This window comes from Epinephelus lanceolatus, chromosome 15 (genome assembly GCF_041903045.1).
Source record: "Epinephelus lanceolatus isolate andai-2023 chromosome 15, ASM4190304v1, whole genome shotgun sequence".
Taxonomy (NCBI): domain Eukaryota; kingdom Metazoa; phylum Chordata; class Actinopteri; order Perciformes; family Serranidae; genus Epinephelus; species Epinephelus lanceolatus.
In genome coordinates, this window is record NC_135748.1 from 33,648,426 (window position 1) to 33,666,379 (window position 17,954).

Here is a 17,954-nt window from a genome sequence, read left to right on the forward strand (position 1 = left end):
TGTCAAACTCTGGTGCATCAGACCAGGTTACAGACAACAGATGAATAGCAGGTTAATCAGTTCATGGAGTCAAACAGTGTAATGCCCACTGCTGAATGTGTGTACTGTATAATGTTTCTTCCAGATGTAGTGATCCCAGAGAGCCCAGAGGCCTATGTTAAACTTACAGAACAAACACTGAGGTCCTCCACTGGTAGGCAACAGCAGACCCCAGCATGCCACAAGTGTTTGGGGCCAGAAATAACAGCTGCACTCTGAGTGATACCACACTGATAGACTATTCACCAGCTTGGACTTTGATTTGTGTTGATTTCCTCTCTTATACACACTTTGGGCACACACTGTAACCAATGGCAACACGTTCTAACACTGGGGGATAGGGTCAATTCCATTTGTATTTCTTCAATTCACTGGTTCTGCCTTGGTTTCTAATTCTGCAGAACTGAAATGGAATTCAGCCTAACCCTTCTTTCTAACTGGCTTTCTTACTTTGGTTTGCAGTTCACTCCGTAGCTAACCTCTTCAGATTTATTTTGATGTGCTATTTGTGTTTCACAAAAGCATGATGTTTTACTGTCACTGTGAACAAGTCTGAGCTTCTTGCTGTGGGGATGGCAGATTTGTTTGAAGTAAACTTTTCATAGGCTCCGTTCATACAGAGGCACATGGCGTAAGGAAAAATGCTTGTTAAGGCCTGTCATGATGATTACGTTATCCCATAAGTTACCCTTATATGGACATGATGACGCCACAATAAACAGCAGGGGTTTTCTTCCCTTTTTTTCTCTCCACCCCTGCCTGCATGTATGAGTTCAAAGAGGACACCATGTAGCTTACTGGTGGCCTACAGCTGCACTTTTGGAGTGGAAGACGCACAGTCCTGATAGTTGTTAGCTTGCCAATCCCTGGCAATTAGCCAAAAAGCCTGTTGTTTGCAGTTTTACCCTCTGACAACTCATTCTATTCTCAAAATGGCAATGATATAATTTATCGCAATTATTTGTGGGACAGTATATCGTCCAACAAAGCAGTTATCATGACAGGCCTATGCTTTTGTACTCTCTGTTTCACATGAAGGATGTGACTCCTAATGAAAGCAGGACAGGAGAGCACTGCAATGAGGTTGAGTGTGTGTTACAATTTTTTGAAAATGCAGGGACAATCACTTGTCAAACTGTGATGGGCAACATGAGTCACAAGTGACCTGCGTTCCCCTCTACTTCTGACAACTCATTTGCTCTCCACGTCTTGTGTTTCTCTGTCTGAATGGGGCCTTATCTCTTCATGGGGTGTAAAGCATATTTTTAAGTGTCCATTATGATACAATATTTGGTCATAATCTGTCCATGTGGTGTCTACAGGGGAGGTTGCCTCTACAGACTCACATATTCACCCTCTGGATGCCGGTCGTTTCCACCTGCAACAAACGGACAGCAGCCGCAGTCGCACACCCACAAGCACAGAACTGGATGCCTCATATATGGGATATGTATGTGTTACTCTTATATTGAAATGAGCACCAAACTGTACATTAAGTGATAATTAATTCTGTTTTGTCTATTTAAATGCGATCTAACAGCCAACATGGGTATAAGACTAGAAAACTCATGTTTATTTATGTTATTATGTAATGCCCAGACAGATTTTGTTAGCTTACCACCAGCCAATGATATATCTTTCACCTTTAGAGCAGGACTTACTACACTATCCAGTTTACAAAATCTTAGTCATAAGGTTAAAATGTATGTCCTATCCTAAAGTATGTAATATAACCTGCTTACACTGATTGTGCTCTTCAAAATGATACCCTTAACCTAACATACATCCATTGTGTAGATGCGGCTGCTGGGTGAGTGTCGGGGCAGTATTGACACAGTGAAGAGAATGGGCTTTGAGCTGAAGGAGGAGGAAGACACGGTGTCTGGACTGGCAGATCCCAGCAGCTCAGAGTCCCAAACATCAGGTAATACTTCACCCAAACCAAGGGGTAGGCAGGCTGCGGCTTCAGCTCCTCTTCAATGGCTCCCTGTGGCTTTGCAAACAAAATCATATGAAAATGTGTAACGGTGATTTTTTAACATTTTAATTTCTATTCATCAGTGTTGTAGGTCTAAAGTGATTCTTACATTCTCCAGCTGTAATAATGTGTAGCCTATATACAGAATAACAATAAATGTTTGTACATTTCATTAACTAAAATGTGCATCATACCTCTACAGCCTGGCACCTTTTTCTCTAAATTTTTCTGCAGCTCAATAGCAGTAGCCACTCTTGAGTCTAGCTCAGGTAGCTATGAATTTGAAGCCAAAAAGGGACAGCCTCGGAGGAAAATAGATAATTTAATAGTGCATTGAAAAATTTTTATGCTTTTACTGCCAACGCTGTGAAGTCACTATAAAATAATCATAAATAGCCCACTGCAGAGTAGCCATTTTGTGATAAAACACATTAATGAATGCTCATTTAGACCCATTAGTAATGTTGATAGGCTATTTTAGACTGAATAGCTTGTGTTACCTTCATTATCAGGCTCCAGAAAGATTTTTATTACTATTACTTTGGTCAAAAATGGCACTTTGGATAGCAAAGGTTGCCGACCCCTGCCCCAACCTATCCTCCTACATGTATGCACCCTACGTTACCATACATTCAAATGAGTGTTTATAAAAAGAAAATGTTGAAATGTGTAAATGCAAAGAGCTTTCATCCAGAAGGATACAACTCTGGTGTATTCAGCTTATATGACATATCTTTTCCTTACACCCTGCAATCTAGGAGTGATTGAGCGCTGGGAACTCCTGCAGGCTCAGGACCTCAGCAAAGAGATGCGCACAAAGCAGAACCAGCAGCAGTGGCAGCAGCTGAACTCTGACCTGAACAAAGTTTGGACTTGGCTGGGAGAGACGGAGGAAGAGCTGGAGCAGCAGCGGAGGCTGGACCTCAGCACCGACATCCAGACCATAGAGCAGCGCATCAAGAAGCTCAAGGTATTATTGTTTTCTTTTTGGAAATACTTTTGTGTGATGCGTTGCCCTTTTTTAATCTTTTAAGTTTTTTCTCTTTCAAATATATAGAATTTTGTATTTTGAGGTGTTTCTTTTTTATATGGGTCATCTCTTCCTGTAGGCCTATGGTGATAATTCCTGCTACAATTGGCTGACACAACATAGAAACTTGATGCCTGTGGTCATCCTTGTTGGTTGACCTGCTGGGAATCAAGTTATTATCTTTGAACCTTGTGTTGTTGTGTTACATCCTTTGTATGTTGCTCTGGATGACTGCGTTCATTAACTGTAAAATGTAAATGGTTGTCCACAGGAGCTGCAGAAGGCATATGACAAACGTAAGGCTATTGTGCTGTCCATCAACCTGTGCAGTGCTGAGTTTGTGCAGTCAGACACAGAGGAGTCCCGAGAGCTGCAGGCCAAACTGAAAGACATGAACAACCACTGGGATAAACTGGGCAGCTCACTGGAGGAGTGGAGGTCTTCCTTACAAGAAGCTCTCATGCAGTGTCAAGTAGGTGTTATTAAGACACGGAGCAGTTGTTCTGAATGGTAATATGAGATTGTTTCATAGAGCTGTATCATGCATGTAGTTGAATCTCTACTCTCCTGATCCATGTCTGACTAACAGGACTTCCATGAGATGAGCCATGGTCTGCTGCTCTGGTTGGAAAACATTGACCGCAGGAGGAATGAGGTGGTTCCCATCGACCCCATCCAAGACAGTGACACTCTCCACGAGCATCATAAAACACTTACGGTACAGAAATATAATTTATACAATGCATAAATATAATTTATGCAAGAAGACTGTATGAATACTCCCAGTTTCTCCTGCTGTTTTAGAATCCATGTCTCAAATTTACAATCCCCACAGCAAATCCGCCAGGAGCTGCTGGACTCCCAGCTCAAAGTTGCCTCGCTACAAGACATGTCCCTCCAGTTGCTGGTCAACTCTCAGGGCAGTGACTGCCTGGAAGCCAAGGAGAAGGTCCATGTTATTGGGAACCGCCTCAAACTGCTGCTAAAGGAAGTAACCCGAGACCTCAGAGAGCTGGCGAAGATTCTGGACATCACCAGCAGTCAACAGGTAGAGCATCATTTTCTGTATTCCTGTGCAGTAACTGAGGTTAAAGGGATTTGTTTCTAAAGTAGATTTATGAAAAGTCATATAAAGGTTTATTTGATTTGAAACAGAAGACTTTCACTTTGGTCAGGGGGCCTGATATTTTTGCTGAAGGGACGGATTTGATCCACAGGCTGCTATTGCCTTCCACTGCCTGATATTTCATGTGCCTCTCTTTCTTTCCTCTCTTTGTATAAATGTTTCCTTTGCCAGGATCTGTCATCTTGGTCATCAGCTGATGACCTGGACACGTCCGGGTCCCTTAGTCCTGTATCAGGAAGGAGTACACCAAGTCGACGACGATCGGTAACGTACACGTCTACCTGTACATGCTGCTCTGTGAGAGGCCAGGTGTTCGGTTACCCCTCTGAGACAGTGCATACAGCAACTTGTGCCCCAAATGCCCTGTTGAAGGCCATATTCACCCCTGCCATCCCAAAATCTCTCCTCACACCTTTCTACACCTCCACAACCTGCTTTACACTCCCACCCTCTGAATTCTGAACTATTTTCCAGCCTTTTACTCTTCTTGCATGTTGTGTACTCCCAGAGCAAATACCTGCCAGAGAACTGGGGAATCCTTTCTTTCTAACATCTTTATTTCCTCCTCCTTTCTCTTGGATGACTTTTTCAGTTCTGCCCTAGCTGTCACTTTTTCTCTTCCAGTATTTCCACACTAAAAAACTTCTATCCTACAAATCTTTTTTTCCCAGTAGACTTTCCTTTACTTTCTTCTCACTCTAGTTTTATTGGATCCTTGTAGTTTTATTCTTAGGAATACTGGCTATCATGAAACTGCTAAATGTACAAAAGAAGCATAGAAACTGTGATTTTATGATGTAGGAGGCATGACATCATATTTGTTTTATATTGTAGGCTGCAGGAATGAGAAAGCAATATTTTTTGCATCAGTTTTGATTCAGTATGTATCTAAATATCAGTCCAAATAAGCATGTCGCTGCTTATATTATGTGTATGTTATTAAATGTCACTGTTATCAAAGAGACCCATGCATCACACTGCATAATTTGTAGCTTCCTATTTGCAGTCAGTTTGTTGCACTCACGAGCTGAAGCACTTCAAAGTAGTCGAGCACTTTGAAAAGCCAGATTCCTTGTTATCACGGGTTACAAAATCTACCCTCACATATGATTTTGTTGCTGCTCTTCTTTCATTTTGGGATTTCTTTTCATCGGTAGCTTTGTCTTGATTTGCCTGGACTGAAACATACTTTCTTTCTTTTACCTCCCCCTCCCCCTGTTCATTGCAAACAGCAACGGGGCAAAAGTAGTCTGTCACAGCCTGGACCCTCTGTGAGCAGTCCACACCACAGGTACCTTTCTGTTGGTTTCTAGCACACCCAGAAGATAATGGAACTCATCAGCCCATGATGCACTTGGAGGCCGATTCATGCTTTCTAATCCTCCCCCAACAACAGCTGTGTCTTTAAAGAATAACAAACCCCAATTTTAGTTTCTAACGCTTGTGCCAGATTAGCAGCTCATGATAGTGAATTCCATCATCTTCTGTCAGTCTAGACGCTCTGTGTAGGCTCGGTGACGAGGTGCAATGCAGCCCACACATCCTCGATAAAAGAGTTTCACAAGGGATGGTGCAAGGCCTCTTCTCCGCCAATGTCCTTGGCTGCTTAATATCGCTAACCGGAGGGCATTTTTCTTACGTATAACACAAATATTCCTTTGTAGCTAACACTCCTTCGCTGTTACTGAACACACACACCTTTTTTCTCAAATTGCCGAGCCAGTAAATGTCTGCAATGAACAATGCAAAGGCTGCAGTTTCTCTTTCTCTCTTGCTCTATCTCTTTCTTATGTGTGTGACATTTCTTCTTCTGCTGCTGCTATCTCACCAACTATCCGCCATCTCCCCCCCCCTCAGTCTGTCATCTGTGAGTCTCAGGTATCCATATGTGAAGTGGTAAGGGGCACTTTTGTTAACAGCATAGGACAACCAGAGTGTAAATCATACATCAATCCATGCATTCCTGGAGTCAGGATTCACTTTAATGAAGTACATTTAGAGAGTACAGCAGGACTGTTTTCTCTTAACTTAAAGAAATAAATCAATTGGGGTTTTTTTCCACAGTTGGTAGGTGTGAGTAAGCTTCTTTACAGTAATTTCCATTAAGTGATTGTGGCGTCTAACCTGAAAGAGTACAGTTTTTACTGAGGGTGATGGTGACTGTTAATGATACAGCAAGAAAGCAAATTAATAAACTTCCCGAACTATTCCTGTAAAGGTTGAGTTTGGCATTCTTCACCTGGACCCTATTTTCCCATGTTTTTGTGTCTGAGTCACTAATGGGAACAGTTTTTGAAATTAATCCACTATTGAGTGAGACTGCTGCAGACAACAGCGACGGAAGACTGCAATTTAACCACTTAAACATGTTCGCACTGTCAATTTACACTCACTGACAGTGCTTGTTTTTGTCACTAATAGGCTTAGATCATTATTATAAGTGTCTGGCGACATTATGGAGAGGATTCCTGCAGAGGTCGACCTTTTCATTAAGGAGTACGGTCCTTTTTGTTTAACCAGAAACAGAAAATCCAAAATCACTGTCAGCAAACCCACCAGACTTCATTCAAATAAACAATAATTTTATCATTCTAAAACGCACGTCTTTTAAATGTGACTGAAACGAATTAAAGCCCACAAAAACGGTCTTGGCTCGTCTTACCACTGTTCCAGCAGTCGCCAACTCTGGTTTGGTTGAAATAAACCCTTAATTCACTTAGTTAGATATGAAAATATGCTGCCACTACAGATGTTAAAATTGATGTTTATTTAAATGGAGTTTGGTGGCTTTGGTGATTTTGGGGCTGTTTGTGGTTAAACTAAAACGATCTTACTCCTGCACAAAAAGGTCCGTCTCTGTAGGGATCCTTTCCATAATGTTGTTAGACACTTACAAAACAATCTGAGCCTGCCAGTGGCAAAAGCAAGCACTGTTAGTGAGCGTAGATTACATTAGTGGTTACAGTGCAGCCTGTTCTGGCTCAATACTGGACCAATTAAAAAAATTGTTGTTCCTATTACTACTATTACATGTTTAAAAACACCGAACTTAGCCTTTAAATATAGCTTAGCCAAACTACCTTGTCAAAGAACCTTTTTCTAATTGCTATGCTCTTCTTGCCTCGGCATGCTTTGCATTTTTCAACAGGACAAAACTTCAAAAAGTCCTTTTAAATAAGTATCTAATTACCCAGCTGATACTTGCAGCATGCCTTTTGTCTTTTATCCTAACATCCTTTTCGAAGGAATGCAAGCTCACGTATTAAATGTATTTGTTTGGTGCAGGACTGTACAGTATGAATGCTTTTGTGACTGTCTTTGTAACTGTGTTTATCCACCCAGTCTCAGTCAGCATGTAGATCACAATGTGAAACATTGTCCCAACATTGCTTCGAACCATGTTGGCGATGTCTTTCAAACACAGCATGGTGCTTGTGTCGAGCACTGTCACACAGTTCCTCTGTCGCTGAACTGAGTTCTTATTTGGATTGAAAATCAGTAGACGACACCTTAACAATGAAGTCTATGGAGAGGAGGATATTAGATTACAGAGCAGTTAAAGTGAAGCTTATTTATTGAATTAGACTAATTTAATTAGTCAGTTATTTTTGCTGAGTTTATTTTTGTGCACAGACAGGAAAAATACATTTAAGGTTGCCATAATGTGTTTACACAAGTCTGGAAGTAGGGATTCAGATGACAGATAGGAGTTTGTATGTAGTTATCAATCGATGTGGGTCACTAAATGTCAGTCTGTGCTGTGTTGTGAATGCTTGTGTGTGTGTGAGCAGGTCTCACGACGCTGGATCCGTTTCCTTCCCTTCTGATTCGGAGGCACCTTCAGGTCATAGGTCCTCGTTCCTGTGGCGCGTCCTCTGGGTCGCGCTGCCTCTCCAGCTCTTCCTGCTCCTGTTAGTGGTCTTTGCCTTCCTGCTGCCAATGACCGAGGAGGACTACTGCGCTCAGTCCAACAACTTTGCTCATTCCTTCTACCCGATGCTCAGCTACACTAACGGACCACCTCCTGTGTAGGCCGGCTGTAAGAGCATTTGATCTCAGTATTCCTACATCAGTATGACTAGAAGTGGTATCACGTTGACATCCTTTGAGAGGTCGACTATGTCAGGAGCAAAAACTGATCTTGGTCATCTATTTGTTCTGCAGAAAAACGCTGCCATCTACAATTAATATCTTCATGTGTAGCACTAGCATCTCACTATGTTACTCTGTGTAATGCTGTGTCGATTAAGGAGCATCTTTGGTGCAACAAAAGTGAAAATACTGTTTTTGCCCACAGTGGACGTTGCTGGATGAACGAACTGAAGATCAACTCAGCGTCATATACATGTTGTATTTCTCTGGAGAGATCTGTCAGTGGATAGCACCAAAGTTAAATGCTGAAATATAGCCTGTGAATTTGCTTGTAACTCATTTGTAAAAATCAAAACAAAAAAACATTTAATATATCTTACATTGCAATTATTTTTTTACCTGTATTTTGGCATGCAGTTCTTTGCTTTTATTTACTGACATCCCTCATTGTGTCTGTGGGAAACGGTCCATTTTTAACTTGAATTACTTCGATTCATGTGAGATTCATTTAAGCCAAGTCGTGTGTTTTTAATATCAAAGCCAGAAACATTTCAAGAGTTTAACCTTCGACATCAGTCACCCATGGTCTTTATACATTTTGCTGTTTTATTTTTTAAACAAGATATAAAATATGACTTTATGATTGAGAAGTATGACATATAGAACTATTGTATATTTTGTATGACCGTCAGTTCAGTATCAAATGTATAACAGTCCAGGACTATTTAACATGTGTATATAATAGTAAAAGGTAATATGAGAAATATATGTATATGCGACCATCAAAAACAATGAATGCCAAATCCTCATCCTGTCGATATTTGTCTTTTCATTTGATTTTTTAAATGTGAATTTACATTTATTTGTGCAACGAATCATATTTATACTGAGCTTCTCCTGAAAACACAAATAGGAAAACATGGATACATTATTTGACTCTGTAAAAGGTCTGTTTTCATATACTTTTAGACAACAATAATACGTTTACATTCTAAGTGCAGTTTGGCAAAAGTATGATGTATAAATCTATGCTTCATGAAGGGGAGCTGCAGACCTAGAGGTAGAAAGATCGAAGGATGAGCTGTCACGAAGGTCCTGGATTTGGGGAAGATGAGACCTCTGGTGAGTAGGACAGTGCCAGGGCATGTTAACATGATGATGAAGGTGGTGATGGTGATGATGACTGTGAAGAATGGTCTCCAGTAATTTGATGATGTCATAATTTGAAAGAGCCGGGGCTGTGGCATCCAGACCCAACATCTGGGAAACAACCATCCGGAAATCCACCAACTGAACAACAGAGGACAAAGAATATATCAGTTTGATTTTAAAGGCATAATCTGTCATTTAAAGAAACACTTCACCACCCAGATGACCTTTTGTATATCAATTATTTACCCCATGCTATGCTGAATTTGTGAAAAAATGTATCCAAAAACAGAGAAAATTCTTGATGAATTGAATTTATGAGGGTCCACCTTTAACATAAGCAAAATTATACCAATTCTAGGGATGTCAATGGTTTCCTGTTAATTGGTAACCACTGAGAAATATTTTTGATTGGTTATGCATGTCAATCTACAGGTTAGTTTTGCTGCTCTTCTGTTTACTGCACTGCGCACCACTCAGGTTTGGCAAGGTAATGTTAGCTAGCGGCACAGCTCATTCAGGATTACTGCTACTAACGCTGTCCTGACCCAACAGCACTGTTGAAAACATTATGCCCACCCTCAATGTTGCTCCAGTGAGTAAGTAGCTCAATTTTTAACAAATCCACTGTAGCATTGTTTCCTATGTTAGCCTATCACTGTTAGCATAGTTAGTGGTGTCAGCATAGCTAGTAGTGCTAACATAGATAACAATGCTAAAGGAGTTTTGCGGCTCAAAATGAAGGCGCTTACTTAACAGGTCGACATGGGAGGAGACTGGAGAGTGGATATCATGTTTCCACAGCAACGACTACCAAGTGGTGGTATGGTGTTACCGGTGCTAAACGCCACATGAGTGGCACCGCTAGCTAGGTCCCACTTGACCTGGGCTGTGCACAGTGGAGTGCAGCCAAAGCTCAAGCTAGATAACCAGTGGAGACTGTTGGGTGGGGAGTGGGCACTGTGATTCCACATGATAACGCAGCTAGCCGCCTGTCTCTTAGCAAAACCAACAGGGAATTATAGCTGCTGCGCAGCGATGGGTCGGGTCCGGGCATTTTTAAGCAATTCTGAGCAACAAGCAGAAGAATTGGAAGACGTAGGAATTTAGCAACACAGTCTGCCTTTTGCATCAGCTGAGGCTTGAACTCAACCTCTGAGATTAAGAATCAATTTCTATCTCATTGAGCTAATTAGTCAGTGACAATTCATGTGTAGCTTCACAAATTGACTAAGCCAGACGTGCAGCCGTCCATGCATGGAATTTATTTTAACAATGATTGATTTGCTTCATAAGTGAAATACTACTGATGTTTAACTAGTTGAGCTATGTGCAAAGTGAGAAGCCTCAGATGGTTTCACACTGAAGCATTGACACTGGATCTTTGTGCAAAGTTTGGTTTATTTTCAAGCATGAGAAGGCAGATTTTCTAGCAGAAAAAAAGACTTGAAGATGCTGCACAGTGATCAGTCACGCTCAGGCAATTTTAAGTAATAAGCTACAGCACAAGAAGATGTTTACATTACAATGTAGATTCTGCATCAGTTGAGGCTTGAATCCGCAACCTCTGGAACCTAAGACCGTCATCTACCACTCTGAGCTAATTGGCAAGTAGCAACTCAACAGTGGCTTCACAAATTGAGTAAGCCATTCACTAGTGCGTAGGAACGCAGCCATCCATGCATGGAAAGGCAGATTTGAAACCACTGTAAAAAAAAAAAATCAGTTATTAAGACAAAAATATGAAAATACACATATTGCATCTAATTTGTTTGTAACAATGATTGATTTGCTCCATAAGTGAAAAACTGATGTTTAAAATTGCCATTTTTACATTGACTCCAATTGTTCACATTAGAGCAAACTTCAAAATGCTGTCAAAAATTCAGTTTTTGAGATAAAATTCTGAAATTTGCCACACATCATCTACCATGACTCTAGAATTTTGTCATTTTTTTCATGAACATTGAAGATTTATTTAGCAAGAATTTGTATGTATATGTTTACAGTACCGTTTACAGTCAAACATTTTGATGCACTGTAGGCTCAATTTTTGATAAATCAAAAATTGGAGAAACAGTTTGTGTAGGACAGTCTGAAGATGCTCTGTAGCAAGTTTGGTGTCAATTGAGCAAAAATTGTGGGAGGAGATAGGTTTAAGAAGTTTTACAGTTTTTGAAAAAAACAGAGTGATGAACTTCATAATTTTTAATAGGTTTAAGTGTATAAAAGTTTCTTCAGTATTGGAGCTACAGTTTGATGAAAGTTGTGAAGTTGTAGCACGTATGGTTGATTTGTTATGAATTTTCAAAGTTTCGAACTTTAGACGCTTGCTGTAGCGCCACCATCAGGACTACTGGCTTGAGTTTACAGCTGAGGATATCTGGCATGAGACTGGACCTTTGTGCAAAGTTTGGTGAGTTTTCACCCATGGGAAGTAGGATTTCCTCGGAAGAAGAAGAAGAAGAACTAGGATTACAATAGTGTCCTGGCAGCTTAGCTGCCTGGACCCTAATAAACTAAAAGAAAGACATTTACATCACAAGACATTAAAATTTCACCACTTCTAAATGGAAAGCACTTTGAAAAGTGCTAAAACTCACTGAGTCAGTGGAGCACCTGACTAAAAGGAGAGGCCTCTCTTTTCTTGAAAATTAACGAGTTAGTTTCTGGTTAATGGGTATCGACCTGCTGAAAGCAGAATTAAAAGAAACCAACATTCCCAATCAGAATATGTGTTAACAAACTTATACAGAACTCATGCAGTATAATCCAAGGCTCATTTATCCTCCAGCTTCCCAATTTGGGTCTCCACGTCGCTTTATCTGTTCAGCATAGCTCTGGTGTCTTTGTTGAGGCAGTTAATTGACTCAGCCATGCCGTGCATTTCAGTACCAAAGTCTTCTTTTATTTGCTTGAGCTGCGATGTGATGTTTCTGGTCCATTTTGGGGTGTCTGTTGGATTATCCTCATTGTCTCCAGGTTGTTGCTCGGAGGACAAGGCAGTGTTAAGGGTGTATGTCACCATGCTGCAAGCTGAGCCAAAGTTTCGTGCGTTTTTCCTTCTTGCAGTTTCTGGTATTGCTCTCAGATCTAGACATCCCCGCATTTTCCAATAAAATGTTACCAAAGTGTTACAGTAAGACTTGTCTCCACTGAGCCGTTTTGGCGTCTGACGTGCCATCTTATCCCGTCACCTCACTCTCATTTATCCAACTGTGTAGTCGATGCTTCCCAAACAGACAGCCCTTTCCAGCGTGGAACTGAACTACAACTAAAACTTAGCGATGCTCTCCCTAAAGCCAGACTCCACTGACAAAAACAGTAATTTTACCTTGCTGAACACGGGAGCTGCTGGTCTACCTCGATGACTTTGGTGAATCCGAATTAACATTTTAAAACACCAAAGTCACACAGACTAACTGATCGAGGCAGTGGTAGACCAGTAGCTCCCATGTTCAGTGACTTTAAAGAGAGCGTAGAAAAGTTAATTTTTTTTGCTCAGTTCCCAGTTGCAAAGGGCTGTCTCTTTGGGAAGTGCTGAGCATACGACTGGATAAATGAGACTTGGATTATGCTGCCCAAGTTGTAAGGGAGTTTTCAAACAGATGATTTGATATAGTTTTGCTTGTTACAAGTGGTCACCTAGATCTTAAGTTCATCAAGAATTTTCTCTGTTTTTGGATTCTTCATTCACCGTACAGACATGCGAGAAAAACACAAAACCTCTCGTACTCATCCTTCCCTCACCTCTCTCTCCCTGTCAGACAGCTGAGCCAGGCTCTGTCTGAGGGTGTTGAGTTGCTGCTGGTCCTCTCTGGTCTTCTTCTCTTGGCTCTGCAGGTCTGAGCTCACTGTGTTCAGCTTCTTCTCCACCTTGGTCTTCCCCTCCGCCAGCTTATTCAGCTTCTTTTCCTGCTCCTGCATGGTCTGACTCTGTTCCATGACTTTCAACTTGGCACGTCAGACAGAGGTGTTCAGTAAGGCAACTGTTATTCAATGGCTTTATCAAGGCACTCTTGAATACTCTGATACTTAAAATATATACACGGTTGTTTTCAGTACCAACCTGCTTTACATAATTAGTGCACAGTTACAAAGCATTACTCCTTTCACCCACACATACACGGATATAAACACAAACACATAATAAATTATGAGGCGAAAAGGCCTCTGGATTTAATTTTTGGGGCCTGAACCCGTCTCCCCTCTACCTTGAGCTCATTGGTGTGGGACAGCTGGGCCTTGAGCTCAGTGTTGGACAGCCTGGCAGCCCTCAGCTCGCCTTGGAGACGCTCAAGTTTCTTCTGCAGCCTCCTGGCCTCCAGATGAGCATCATCTCGTTCCACAGCCAGCGCTGATCGGCTCCTTTTCTCCTCCTCCAGCTCGGACACCTTCTTCCTCAGGAGCTGGATGTGGAGTCCTTTGCTCTCTAGCTGGTCTTTCTGTGACTTAAACTGTTGGGAAAAATAATATTTTTGTTACATGTTCATCACTGGTCATGCCACAACAACTGAAAAGGGGGCATTTTTATAATCAAATAATACTCTGCACACTTGTAGAAGCTTGTAATTGGTTGTTTAAAGCCATTTTGTCATATGTAAAACTAATAAAAACTGACAGTAATTTCATTCTAAATACCAGTCATACCAGCATGAGGTATTTGTGTAGCCTACCTTTCGCTGTAGGCTGTAGGTCAGGCTTTTGCTCTCCACCAAAGCAGCTGTCTCTTGTTTAACAAGCTGCTGTGCACGTGACATGATAAGTTTACATCTCATGTCGAAGCCCAGATCCACAGCAATACTGTCAACCTTCATTGACTCTGACAGCTGTTCCAGGAACTCTTCATACTGTTAACAAAACATGGATATATGTCACCATAAGCTTCTCTGATTTAAATCCTTTTACTACATATTTAGCTGCAACTGTAACTTATTTCTCCCTGCTACTATGACTTTACTCACTTGCTGTTTGCTTTGTCTCAGCCCGTCACGATGCACGTCTGCTGTCAGCAGCTCAGTCTCCAGACCTTGCAGTCTCTCCCTTAGGTCCTGGACTTGCTGCTCTGCAAGCTGAGCCCTTTGCAGTGCACCGTGCTGGAGCTCCGTCTGCTCGCTCAGCTCCTCAGAGACATGACACAGCCTCGACTCCATCTCTGACCATGACTGCCTCCGAAACATGTAGTAAGGATGCTGGTATTTATCTCAGAGTAGGAATGTTAATTTCAGACATTGTAACCTGAGACCCAAGCGTAACGTAAAAGTGGAGACCAGTGTTGGAAAATAACTAAATACATTTACTCAAGTATTTTACCACGTACAAATTTAGGTACTTGTACTTTACTTGAGTATTTGAATTTCATGATATCTGACAACTGTCATCACAATTTTGCAGATGAATATTTAAACATGTAATAAACATAAAATACATGTTATAAGGTAAATAAAATGAGTAAAATAAGCTCTTTCACAGCTGGCTTGGGTCCCCATGGGTCTCTGGAAGTGTGTGAATTTGGGGGTAAAAATCATGGCAGTTTCATTTTTTTAAACTAGATATAAATAGACATTGGTCATTTAAAGTGCTTGATTGTATATATTTTGGGTAAAAATAGAAACTGAAGTTCTTTTGATTTTTTTTAAACTTAACAATAGTAAATAGGCTCTTTATAATTGTTGTTTGTGAGCTCCTAGACAGCCTCTCAGTTCTCATTATAAAAATTCTCTGTGTGAAAACAGTAATCAACCTCGATCTGCGTGTTGAACTATGCCATGTTAAGCCCTTGATTTTGAGGGAATTGGCCTGGAAAGTCTGTGAAAAGTGCTTGAATATGATGTTTAAAAAGATGTGGGAACCCTGTCAATATTAAAATGATGCTTACATCTTAATCCATCACAAATAATAATAATAGTTACTAATGCTACTGTTTTAAAGAAGTAAGTGTTGAAAAGGCCACACATTAGGCTATGACATTTTCAGTTCATGGCCTTACAGGTAAATACTTGTAGTAATATAAAGAAGAACTGGGGATTTCATCGGCTTGTGAACCTGATGATGGCCACAGGTAGGTCTCACAATAAAGTTGTGTGTTTTAAAATGTATTTCCTTTCACCTTGTGCCAGAATTCCCCCCTACCCTCTGACTCCTCACCTTATTGCAGAGGTTGTCCAGATTGTGTAAGACATCTTTCTCTGTGGGCAGGATGACACTCTGAGACTTCCCCTGCAGCAGGCCTGCCGCCTTTTTCAGGAACGTCTGCAGCTTCTCCTCAGCTGCCTGCGTCTCTCCTTGGCTTGACTGTAGCTTTCTTTCAAGCTCCTCCACCTGTTTCTCCAAACAAATTGACTCTCGCCTCGCTGCCTCTATGACTCTCTTGCTGGCCTCAAGCCTCTCCATCAGGGTTCCCCTCTCCAGATCAATGCTCCTCCTTCCCACCACCAGGCCGTCTAACTCCTGAGAGAGGTAGAAACACAACAAAGAGTTACACCAGACGATGGTGTGTTTAATATAAGACCATGTCCAGGAGGAAATTTCATGTGGTTCTTGATGGTTGCAGTGCAAAACCATGCCATATGGCCCTCTGGCCATTTTTACATTCACACTAAAATTTTAATTAATTCACACTGGGATTTTTTTTCTGTATATTGAATGTAAATAAGTTGCCAAAGTCCATAATAAAGCATCAAAATAAAACTTGTTTAACGAAATAAAAGCATTAGGGGACAGAAGTCCAGGCAAATTATTCATATATTATTTATTAATGGTTGTTTATTAATTGGCCCTTTGCCTCCTGGTATTTTGCAAAAGTGGCCCCTGAGCAAAGCAAGTTGAATCCCCCTGGTTTAAAGGCCGTGTTAGTACCTCTTTGAGTGAATCGAGTGCTGCTGCACTGCTGACAGCCTTTTTCCGTTCTCGGTCCAGCTCTGCCACCAGCCTCAGCACCGTCTCTCTGCTGGCCTTACACTCCACCTCACAGGACTTCACACTCTCCTCCAAGACAGCAATTCTCATCTTCAGCCTCTCCCTCTCATTAGACTGGTCCACCTAATAATAATAAGAAGAAGAATAAGAATATGAATAAGAATAATAAGAATAAGAATAATAATGATAATTGAAAAATAAGAGAAGACTAACAAACTCAACCGAAAGACATTTTTTACAATTATAAATGACCTGGTTAAGAAGCTGCCAATATTATGTGCAAATTATTTCATGACCAATCACAAATGTGTACTATAAAGAAAGGTAAAATATATTTCTGTTGTGTTATCATACCTCATCAGAGTTTTCCATAACTTCCATAGTTCAAAGTTGTGCAGGGGGAGTGAGTATACAGTAGACTTGTCTCTGTTTTAAGAAGTCTCCAAGCAACACCAAACAGAGGCTATACCACACTCCACCAGAGGGGGTGCTGTAACTGAAAACGTCTGACATCTGGAGACTTTATCAGTAACAAAAAAAGGACATTGGATGCAAATCAAATGTAACTCATAGCTTGTAAGCGTGTTTAACAGGTCAAATAAATGCATGAAATACCATAGCAGACACAACATAATAAACTAAAAAGCTGATGAAAGTGCACGTGAAGGTTAACTAACGCCTGGTGATTTTTTGCCCTGAGTTCAGACTTCAAGGTAATCCTTCCTCTGGCACCAACTTGAGCTCTTCCAATGGCATTGTCTGAAACTGTTTACTCCTTCACTAGTCACCGTTCACCATTGAGGGATAGCATGTAGACTGTACGGTATTGCATACCACTGTTAATCATCTATAGCAAGACATGATGGTTGTTGCCACTTGGTCAGTTCATTATGTTTGCATTGCACTGCAGAATAAAGTTAGTAAACCATAAATTATACAGTCATATAAGCTCATAAGGCTTACTTGAGAATTAAGGAAACACTTAGAAATGACAGGTATACCAAATAGTGGACTTGTCAGCCCCTGAACCCCTTAAATGAGGCAATGTCTACTTGTTACACCTTATGACAGGTTATTAGTGCCACAATGTGGACATGGGAGTGCTTATTCACAGTGAATATTGAGTGTAATGTATGTGAACCACACAAAATTCAATAGATTGGAGAAATGTCAGGGGGAAAAAAACAACCATTTTGTGGAACAAAAGTGTAGTAGGTGATCCCTCTTGCAGTCTGGAAGGCACTGGCCTAGTGATAAGACAGATCAAACCCAATACTCGGATGAAACGAGTATCTGGTACAGATGAAGTACTTGTTACGAGTATGAGAATCATATGAGTAAATCATATCATTATCTGTACTTGTGATAAAGGAAAATCCTCATTTGGGTAGCTATGTGGGGAAGGGTTTTTGTAATGTACATATGCATTTTTTGGGGGACATTTAATGCCTTTATGGGACAGCCAACAGAAGGGAGATTACAGGAAACAAGGAGAAAGAAAGACAGTCATGGGGAACAACATACAACATAGATTAGCAGTTAATGACGTGTGGCGTAATTCATAAAACAAATATGACCATTTGATTTTAGGGGCATACAGCTGGAGACGACTTTGTCCCATA

At 40.9% G+C, this 17,954-nt stretch overlaps 2 protein-coding genes across 11 annotated transcripts in view; one reads left to right on the forward strand and one right to left on the reverse strand.

Annotated features, from left to right (window-relative positions):
• syne1b (spectrin repeat containing, nuclear envelope 1b) overlaps positions 1-9,074 on the forward strand; it is a 99,179-nt gene extending 90,105 nt beyond the window's left edge. For 6 of the 10 annotated variants that reach the window (XM_078175209.1, XM_033642703.2, XM_078175213.1 and 3 more), the window contains 10 exons: positions 125-193; positions 1,362-1,489; positions 1,837-1,963; positions 2,776-2,987; positions 3,319-3,519; positions 3,637-3,765; positions 3,883-4,095; positions 4,345-4,437; positions 5,406-5,464; positions 7,965-9,074. In XM_078175209.1, coding sequence (XP_078031335.1) covers positions 125-193; positions 1,362-1,489; positions 1,837-1,963; positions 2,776-2,987; positions 3,319-3,519; positions 3,637-3,765; positions 3,883-4,095; positions 4,345-4,437; positions 5,406-5,464; positions 7,965-8,205 — 1,472 coding nt within the window. In that variant the 3' untranslated portion in view covers positions 8,206-9,074. The remainder of the gene's footprint in view (positions 1-124; positions 194-1,361; positions 1,490-1,836; positions 1,964-2,775; positions 2,988-3,318; positions 3,520-3,636; positions 3,766-3,882; positions 4,096-4,344; positions 4,438-5,405; positions 5,465-7,964) is intronic. The other 4 variants (XM_078175212.1, XM_033642713.2, XM_078175215.1 and 1 more) reach the window with 3 other exon arrangements.
• Positions 9,075-9,206: 132 nt separating this feature from the next.
• ccdc170 (coiled-coil domain containing 170) lies at positions 9,207-16,757 on the reverse strand. Its single transcript, XM_033642714.2, has 8 exons — positions 16,687-16,757; positions 16,273-16,455; positions 15,562-15,864; positions 14,379-14,579; positions 14,091-14,264; positions 13,629-13,871; positions 13,165-13,368; positions 9,207-9,555 (listed from the first exon to the last, which is right to left on the reverse strand). Exons 1-8 carry the CDS (start codon positions 16,711-16,713, stop codon positions 9,292-9,294), a joined length of 1,599 nt encoding a protein of 532 aa, XP_033498605.1. The 5' UTR covers positions 16,714-16,757; the 3' UTR covers positions 9,207-9,291.
• Between the last annotated feature and the right edge of the window lie 1,197 nt (positions 16,758-17,954).

What these genes read in the sequence shown, in the direction of transcription:
- ccdc170 (XM_033642714.2), bottom strand. Translation starts at nt 16,713, where the DNA reads ATGGAAGTTATGGAAAACTCTGATGAG. An exon ending in CACTCGATTCACTCAAAGAG is followed by an intron (nt 15,865 to 16,272) that starts GTACTAACACGG and finishes TACCTCTCTCAG; the next exon opens with GAGTTAGACGGCCTGGTGGT. An exon ending in CCTACAGCCTACAGCGAAAG is followed by an intron (nt 13,872 to 14,090) that starts GTAGGCTACACA and finishes TTTTCCCAACAG; the next exon opens with TTTAAGTCACAGAAAGACCA.